This window comes from Magnolia sinica, chromosome 15 (genome assembly GCF_029962835.1).
Source record: "Magnolia sinica isolate HGM2019 chromosome 15, MsV1, whole genome shotgun sequence".
NCBI lineage: Eukaryota > Viridiplantae > Streptophyta > Magnoliopsida > Magnoliales > Magnoliaceae > Magnolia > Magnolia sinica.
In genome coordinates, this window is record NC_080587.1 from 51,027,354 (window position 1) to 51,036,929 (window position 9,576).

General features: G+C 37.0%; 1 protein-coding gene across 1 annotated transcript; it reads right to left on the reverse strand.

The window, feature by feature from the left end:
* Positions 1-906: 906 nt before the first annotated feature.
* On the reverse strand, positions 907-3,615 carry LOC131226932 (uncharacterized). The gene is made up of 7 exons (XM_058222632.1): positions 3,237-3,615; positions 2,925-2,976; positions 2,722-2,762; positions 2,553-2,568; positions 1,689-1,821; positions 1,139-1,205; positions 907-990 (listed from the first exon to the last, which is right to left on the reverse strand). Exons 1-7 carry the CDS (start codon positions 3,420-3,422, stop codon positions 907-909), a joined length of 579 nt encoding a protein of 192 aa, XP_058078615.1. The 5' UTR covers positions 3,423-3,615.
* Positions 3,616-9,576: the final 5,961 nt, after the last annotated feature.

Below are 9,576 nucleotides of genomic sequence, written 5' to 3' on the forward strand. Positions count from 1 at the left end.
TTTGGAGCTCAGGTCATGAAAGATGAGGGAATTAAGATTTGGTTATTTCCAAATTATTAGACTAACAATTACAGAGCTTTGTTAAGCAAACACACATGTGCAATAAAGCTCATGTAGATGCCACAAATGTGCCAACATGGCACATGGATACAAAATCCAATCCATCCATTAGGTTGGTCCAACCCTGTACATGTTTTCCCAAAAAACAAATCTGGTCCACTTGATACATAGGCCGCAAGATATATTGGGGCCTATGCCAAGATTGGAAATAGGTGGATGTGTTAGAGAACTTCAGCCAAGATTTTCAGAGCTGCACATTTGTTTGGATCTCAGATCTATCATGCCATGCCGACACATGAGCTTTATTACAACAGAGACCAAGAACCATGCAGGTTAGGATGGGTGAGTTGGTACAAGTTGAAGGCTCAAAAGGAGGTGGATGGAGGTAGCAAGAAAAGTCTTGATAATCTACAGTCTAACTGAAGGACTAGCCCTTGAATGGAATGGTGGAACAAGATTCATGTAGCAGATCCCAATTACTTGGGGCAAGGCTTAGATGATGATAATGATAATTGCAGGAGTTACTGGAAAGGAACTCATGAGATATTTTCTGTTTCAAAATTATATGGCATTTCCATAAGTGGATTTGCATAAGGGCTGCATCATATTGAAAGATTAAGACCTCCATGGCCAGACTGCTCCTTGTCAAGGGACACATAGTTCCATTTCTAAGGAGGGGCTCAAAGGCTTGATATAAGCAACAAACAATGAAAACAAGGAAAATGAGAAAGAAGGAATGTGTTAAGGATTTGGAATAGAAGAGTAACGATCCCCACTTTCATAAATAAGGCAGATTTCTCTTGTTTTGAGCTTGTTTTCTGAAGCCAAACTACAGTGTTTGATCTATTAATACTTTGTAAGTACTGGCTTCTTGAGTTTATTACTTTGATTATCAAGCACTGCAATCTCGTTCCAGCAGTGGCGGTAGTGCTGAATATGTAACAGTTAAATATCTCCATCAGCATTCTCTTGAAGTAACAATAAGGTTAAGGTAACCATGAAAATCTGGGAGGAAAAATATTTGAATAGAACTGTTGAATAAAGAGCTTATTTTCCACTTACTAAGAAGAGCATTTACTAGACCCCCAGAACTGGTCTCTAGTGACCAAGAATCGCCACCATTCCTAACAGCAAAGAATGGAAGCCTGTTAATCACCATCAAAATTCATTGTTTTAAATGCCTTGTGTCTTTGTTTTTCCATCCCATAAAGATGCTAGAAATTAACGCCTTGAACAGCATCAACAAACACAAAGCAATATGACAACATTCAACAATCAAATTTCAGTGGCTTAATAAACATTAAATGACACAACAATCAGATATTCACTAGTTCAAACAGAAACTATATTACACAGAGGATTTGTTTTTCTTTTTTGCACAGCACATTAACAACTCATTATTTGCACATGCATGTAAGGTGTAGTTCATCTGAATTGATAATCAGGTGAGCCCTGATTGGACATTTCCAGCCCTTGGACTCGAGCACCTCCTTTAGGGGAAAAAAAGATAGTGAGAGGAGCATAGGTTGATCTGTTGTAATTTTCCCTAAAAGTCCTCAAATTCGAAGGCTGAAAATCCTCAAAGGCTGGTGGTCCCATGATCAAAAAAATCTATAAATGAAGTTTACCTCATGGTTAGAATGGTTGCCTTATTTTCTATGTCTTGCGAAACTGGTGAAGAGGTGGATGTAAGGCCTCTGTCGGTGCTTTGATTGACCCCATTATCCTTTCCAGTATTAGCATTCCTCCCACTACCAACATCTGATCATATGTAATTAAGTCAAGGACTTAAAACTTGGAAATATGACAATGGTAAAAATAATCAAAAAGAGATCATTCCAGTAGCTGATCAACATAGTGCAAGTTCTGAATGAACAAACCTGATGGTGCAAATGCAATATGATGCAATCGTCGATCACAAAAAAAAAAAAAAGAAAAAAGAAAAAAAAAAAGAGTAAGGTCTTCAGCTCTAACCAAGTAGCATGAATTTTACAGTAGTAAAAGAAGGTTTGTTGAGAAAAGGTTGGAAGCCCCACGAGTCTCCTTAGAGATTAAGGCTTGCTACTCTCCAACAATCTCCACCATAAACATGGAACATATACACTTATATACATAAGAAAAGGATTCAAATGAACATATCCAATAAATGAGAACTAAGAAAATAAAAATCACCAAGAAAATAAATTTTTTTTTTAAAGGAAAACTAAATTCATACATTTTGGTGCAGTTCCCATAGAGACAAGTCCTGTACGAACCTGGCCCCCATGGTCCCAACTTGATCTAATTTTAGGCCTGCAAGTCAAACATGGGCCTATTTTTAAGTCCACCAAATGAACAGGACAGGCCCAGTCCAATTTTGACAGGCCCACCAATTATACATGTCTTGGTCCTCCCACCCAATGAATCACGCAACAAACGTGTGAGTTTGCACATAGGAAATGCCTTTTCAGCCTTGAATGTATCCAAAGCCACATATACTCCACCAATCTCACCTTGCCAAATCACTTCCTGCAGGTTCATAAAACAGTCAATCAAAAATTATTGAGTAGGAGTATTTTTCACAACATGGGCATGGATTATGTGGATGTGACCATGCCAAAAGAAGAACATAGTAAAGGGAACTGCAGAAATAATCAACCATGCTTTTGGAATGAGAGGGACCTTGGATTCATCCTTCATGTCAAATGTAGACATCAAAATCCCTGCTCATGATGGAAAAATAGATTATTATTATTATTATTCAATAAAGATCGACATAAATCCGGTACTACAGGCAGATTACGATACACAGCAGATAACCCATTTCTTTTTGACAGTCCAACCTTTTTTTTCTTTTTAAAGTACACCAGGACAACAAAGTCAACTGATTTTCTGCTCCCACTTAAAAGTTAGACAGTTCTTTAAAACTTGTAAAATCTGATAAGGATACAGAAAAACATATATGAAGTTATTAGTGCAAAAGTCTACCTAAAGAGAAAACCAATTCAATGAATGCAATAGCCAAGCTATTGCAGTTGCATTCACGTTTGAGTCACTTGACCAGTGCTAATGCCCATTTCAGAGTTATCTTAGTTTTCAATGTCTTTCTAAGAACTGAAATAGCACACTACAGAAAATGTGAATGTCACAATTTGGTGAATCCTGGAGGGAGAACCATCACAGTTGAATGCAGTTACAGACTGGGTATTGATGATTTGAGTATTTTTATGAGTTTGCCAGGATCTAAAGAACCAACTTGCAAAAAGATTATAAAGCTTTGGCAAATTTAGCAAATGCATGGCTAATGTAAATGGTGATGCCAAAGTCAAAACAAGAATGGAACCTGCAAGGGAGACATTATTAAGTGATTGCAACATGCTCATTTCTGTTTTGATAAATGAGCTCACTTGTCATTTGAAGCCAGTTTGATGGACTTTCTGCTTTCCACCTAATATAGAGTGGGGCTTCCACAGTTTCTGAATTGGGTGCATTTTTGCCATTGAAACAGGGCACAATTACCTAATATAGAGTGGGGCTTCCACAGTTTCTGAAATCTTGACTCTCTAGGAACCAAATATCTATTACAAGGAGTTCATACAATGGACCAAAAGGTGAAGGGACTGAAGTTGCCTTCTCTAGATGATGGGGAAGATAAATAACATGCATTGCCTTAATAGCAGCAACCCAAGATGATAACAGCACGAAATAAATGAGTTATCATAGGGCCGGATTTAAACAAAATCTACATGAGCTAGAAGTAAAATTGCATGGTGTTAACAACAAAAACAATAACAATTATGACACAATGAAATGGTTAAAAGCAAAATAATATTTTTTTTAGAAGAAAGATGTTGGCTGATTTCAGGAAATAACTAAGCCCATGGGTGCAACATCAGTTGCAAGCTCGCTATTTTGCAGGAGTCAGCAAAATCATTTATAAGGAAAAGAGATTAAATTATGATCAATTTACATTCCACCTTCTTTTGGTCCAACCATGCCAGGAATGTATCTGTGCCATGTTCTACATCAGTTTGCTAGTTTCTATTATAGTAGTGTAAGCATGCAAAGTACAAACAAACAACTAACCAAAAAGTAAACAGCTTATACTATGGAAAAAGTAAAATGTTTACACTATGGCTGTCTTCTTACAAGGAAGATGGAGTATAAGAAAAACAACATTTGCCTTTTAGGGCTTGTTTTACATATTTATGATAGAAAAGAAGAAGAGAGGGAAAAAAATTTATACTTACTAATTCCTACAAAATCCCTAATCATAATGAAGCTTGATGATCCTATTCATTCATTCTACAGATCCATAATAGGCATATAGAGATTATTGTATGTCAAATAATATCCAAATTGTTGGTTTCGGAAGATGGAATGTCTAATGTTCCCCAGCTTTGCCAGTTCCTTTAATCATCCATCTTTCTTTTACATGAGACCCACTAGAGACCTCATCAACCTGATTTTTGGCTACATGGAGGGGTCCACTTGATGAATGCCCCAAACTCATACATGTTGCCACACTTGTATGTATTGGGAGTAGGAACCAAATTCCTACAATGATTAACCCTGCCAGGGCTCTAAGATAATATACAGATAGATGACAAGCACATCATTATTTAGTTAAAGAAAGCATACATAGTTTAATGGAATTCCATGAATTCACCAAATACAATAACAGAATAACCATAATGATTTGAAGCAACCTGCATAAGATGCCGAGAAATTAAAGCTTAAAAGAAAATACAGATTGGTAAAAATATAAATATACTAATGAAAACATGTGCACTTAGAAAACAACACAGGTTATAACAAAACCTCAATTATGAGATGGCTTCTTCTGTTTGAGTCACCAAAAGAGAGGGGGAAATTGATTTCCTTTTAACAGTTACATAGAAAACTACACTCGTAACCAACTCTAGATGGAAATTTATTTCCTTTTAACAGTTAGAGAATGATTGAAAGATTAGACCAAAACCAATCTAATGAAAGAGATGATATGACATTCAACCAAAAAAATAAAGTGCTAGAAGTGAAATTTCTTTTATTAGAATAATAAATGCATACAAAAAATATATAATTTACTATTAAAACCACCTAGACCCAAACTGGACAGTACCTAGACCTGATTTTTAATCAGGTCCTAAAGTTGAGACCTGAACCAGTCCCAATTGCTTAATGGGTCCCATAAATGAGACCCAGATGTATTAACATTAGGTTGGATTCATTAGATACCCATTGGCTGCCACACATGCAATTGAGTGCAATATTAGCCACATACCAAGTTGGTGCAAAAACTCTCTTGATTGTACTCATGTCTGGTCTTCTCTAAGCCCAACCATGGAGATGTTTGCATACGTCCCTTTGGCAAGCAATCTCAATTAGCAGATATGGTGGTCCCTGGCACTGATTTCTGAGTGGGAAGCTTCTTCAGCCATTGGATGAGGGACACCCATTTGGATGTATATGCTATTGCCCCAACCCTAGTAGGGTTGTTTTGAATCCAACAGCAGGCCACAGACAAATCCATCACCAGCAGTTAGGCCTGAAAAACATATTTTCAGACGCAGCCTGATTAAGCAAGCAAGTCTTCTCAGTTTAGATCATTCGGCTATAATACTGACAAAATTGGGCAAAGAAATGTATTAAAAACCAAAACAGTTGATTGAGTTATTCGGGATGCGTGGCTTTGTTCCAATGAATGTTTATGATTTGGAGGGATGTTACTGCAATGTGCACGCTTCATGGAGTTTCATGAAGTGCTAACTACGACATCCCCATTGCACATGTGATTCATGTCTATGGTTATCAAGACTGTTGATATCATGGGCCATAGTCCACGAGTCAAGGCAACTAGAAACCCATTCATGACATATAGATGGAAGATTAACAAAAGTTTGCATAAAAAATGAGCACTTGTCTACATTCAATTGGAAAACCCAATAAAGATTGGGGCTATTGGATCATCCAAAAACAAAGTTCAGAAACTGAAAAGATCTTGCAGTGCTGTGACTGCAAAAGAGACAAAGTGAATCAGCAAATATTCTTTGGCATTTTCAAAATCCCGTTGTCTAAAAGTCTCAGGCATGGTGCCAGATTTTTGCTCTCTTATTTCTCCTCTCAAATGCCTTCCAATCCCTTCCATTGATCAAGGCGAGAGCTCTGCCTTCCCATGAGAGATGTGCTCATCCATGCAGAGCTTTCTTTTTTTGGATGATGTCTCACTTAGCTCATTCCCACTCACTGAAAATTCCACAAAGACATGCCATGGTTTGCAAACTATACACAAGCACCTAGAAAGAAACAAAAATATAATATAATGCTTACTGCAGGAAAATACACACACACACACACACACACACACACACACACACACAAAATAAAAATAAATAAATAAATAAATATAAAAATAGACCGCATTATTCTGATCTAGCTGTCTACGCAAGTAAATTTGCCTATATTGTACTACAGGCTGTCCACTTATTTAAATGGACCATCTTTTTACCAAATGATATTCCAAACAATAAATATGGGTAAACTAACCATAGTTCAACAAAAAAATCAGATATGAATCAGATATGAATCAAATGATAGCAGAACATTCCCCATTGCATTCAACAAAAAATCAGATATGAATCCCCCAAAAATCCCCAAATCTGTTAATTAGGGATTTTCGATTTTGAATCCTCAAATCCGAATCCCATACAGGCAAATTAGGGATTTCGAATCCCAAATCCAGAAATTAGGGATTTCGAATCCCAAATCCAGAAATTAGGGATTTTCGTCAACGGTGAGAACATTCACAGAGAGAGAGAGAGAGAGAGAGAGAGAGAGAGAGAGAGAGAGAGAGAGAGAGATACCCGATCACGGTCCACCGATCCACCAAGAGAGACAGAGAGAGAGAGAGGATGGGCGAGAGAGACAGAGAGAGCGATAGAGAGACAGAGAGAGAGAGAGAGACAGAGAGGAGACAGAGAGAGTGAGGGAATGAGAGAGGAGAGTATATCTCCCTCTCTCTACTCGTGCTGACACCAACGCCCGTGGCTGGTGATCGGTGTTGTGTGGGCCCCAAGATGTTGTATGTGTTTCATCCCTGCCGTCCATCTATTTTTCCATATCATTTTATGGTATGAGACAAAAAATGAGGTATATCCCAATCTCAACTGGACCACATTATAGGAAACAATGTTGAATGAGGGCCGATCATTAAGTTACTTTTGGGGGCCATATACAGTTTTGGATCAATCTGATATTTTTTTCCCTTCATCTGGGCATGTATGACCTAATCAATAGATTTGATGTCAAAAACAAAGTACAATGGACCTTAGGAGGGTTTTAATGGTGGATATCCAATCACTATTGTTATCATGTGGTGTGGTCCACCTGAGATTTATATCCCTCTCATTTTTGGTATCAAGCCCTAATTTTTTTAATTTTTTTTAAAAAAATTATGTGAGGGAACACCGACACATCTCCCAAGAATGTTGTTGCTCCACAAGGACTCTTTTATTTATTTATATAGAAATGCTCTAGTGCCTACGAACACAATTAGTTATAGTGCTCCCATTTTTATTCAGAACCTAGACGGTCCAAACCATTGATCGATATGATTTATCAGGTCTAATCCATATTTCAAGAACTACCATGAAAATATCACACTAATTTAGTAAATTTGACCATTCGGTAAATGGAATTAAAAATGGATAGTCAAGATCATTTACGCAAAAATAGGTCCAATCAACATTTCGATTCATCCATTTGTTAGGATTATCATGGTTTTCTTATAATTGTAAAGAATCACATTTGTTCAAGTGACAATTAAAAACCCATGTAATTCCGTTTTTTTATCATCAATTAAGCTATTTTTGAATTTACTAGAATTTATTTCTATTTTTTCTCGTGGATTCGAGGAATCTTTATGAAGAATATAGAAAAGCTCCGTGGAATTGGAATAATTATCCACTTTGAGTAAGACAGTGATCGACCTCATCACATCCATACCTGCGTCAGTCGCTATAAGGGTTTTGATAGAGACTGGTGCCCACCATACCATAGCCATCGAGGATGGGTTTAGAACTCGAAATACATCTTAGATGATGAAATAAACTGTTCATATTCTAGTCTATACTAAGAAGCATTCGCTGAACTAATGATTGTCTAGAACAGAAAATTTAGAACATTGAGAACTAAAGATCAAATGGCTCATATTCGAATCCAAGCATGATAGGTTAGGATCAACAATGAAGCATTGCTACCATAGCATCTATGGCATGATTATAATAAAAACAGGGGAGATCATAGTTTAGGAAGCAAAACGGATTGAAAAGCCACCCCAGCAATGTATGCTGATAAGGGCACCGTGAGTTGTCAAAATCCTCACTGCAAAATGCATGCCAAGGGATGGATGACGAAATGCATCATGGGAAGTTTTTGTGACCAGAAGCTGTGGGCCCACAGAAATGCAGTAATAAAACCACTTTGTTCATGATTTTCTCAAGCTCGTAATGGGACAGGGTCTAAAAATCGGGCAAATTCAAAACCAAGCTAGGCCACTCCGAGTGAAATACTGAGAATGGAAACATCCACCATTGAGACTTCCTAGAACCCATTATGATAGTTATACAACATCTCAACCGTTAATAAGGTTATCACCACACAAATAAAACCATGGGCACAAATATCATCCCGATGTCTTACCAAGTTTCCAATGGTGGATGTTCCATCTGGCTGTTTTGTCTGATGTGTGGCCCACTTGAATTTTAGATCTGCCTGATTTTTGAACTCTTCTATGGGCCCATATAGCTTATTACCATTGAAGCGGATTGCGTAGTGAGTAACTCACTACGAGTAAACTCTGTGAGGTCCACCATAATTTATGTATTTTATCCTCTCCATCCGTTAATTTTAACAGATAAATTTTCGGATTGAGACTAAAAATGAGGCATATCCAATGTTCATAAGGACCACACAACAGGATACAATTGAATTGAATATCTACAGTTGAAAAATTCTTAGGAGCCCTAGAAGTTTTGGATCAAGCTTATATTTGTGTTTTAACTTCATCTATGTCTGTATGATCTTATGAACAGGTTGGATGACAAATAAAATCACTGTGGGGCCTAGAAAGGTTTTTTCAGTGGAAATTATTATCCCCATTGTTTCCAGTGATATGATCCACTTGATCTTTTGGGCTCAACTCCTTAAATTAGACAGAAAAATGGATGGATGACATGGATAGACCAAATACATTCAGGGCCTGTTTGGCCAAGCAGATTAAGAGGGATTAGGAGGGATGGGATGGTAAAATCCCATGATATGCCAAACGAGCCAAACAAACCTGATGAATTTGTCCCGGGATATGGCAAACCCATGGATCACCATGATGTTTTATTATAATTTATTTCAAAAAATAAAAATAAAAATACATATTCTAAATTTTTATTTTCAAAATCTCAAAAATTTTCTCATATTTTATTTTTTTTCCTCAAAAATTTCAAAATGTTGATTTTTTTTTTCCAAAAGCATAATTTTGTT

Coding starts and splice junctions, on each gene's coding strand:
- LOC131226932 (XM_058222632.1), bottom strand. CDS start 3,422: ATGAGCATGTTGCAATCACTTAATAATGTCTCCCTTGCAGGTTCCATT. Junction 2,977..3,236: donor AAATCATCAATACCCAGTCT/GTAACTGCATTC, acceptor TATCCTTATCAG/ATTTTACAAGTTTTAAAGAA. Junction 2,763..2,924: donor TAAGTGGGAGCAGAAAATCA/GTTGACTTTGTT, acceptor CATCATGAGCAG/GGATTTTGATGTCTACATTT.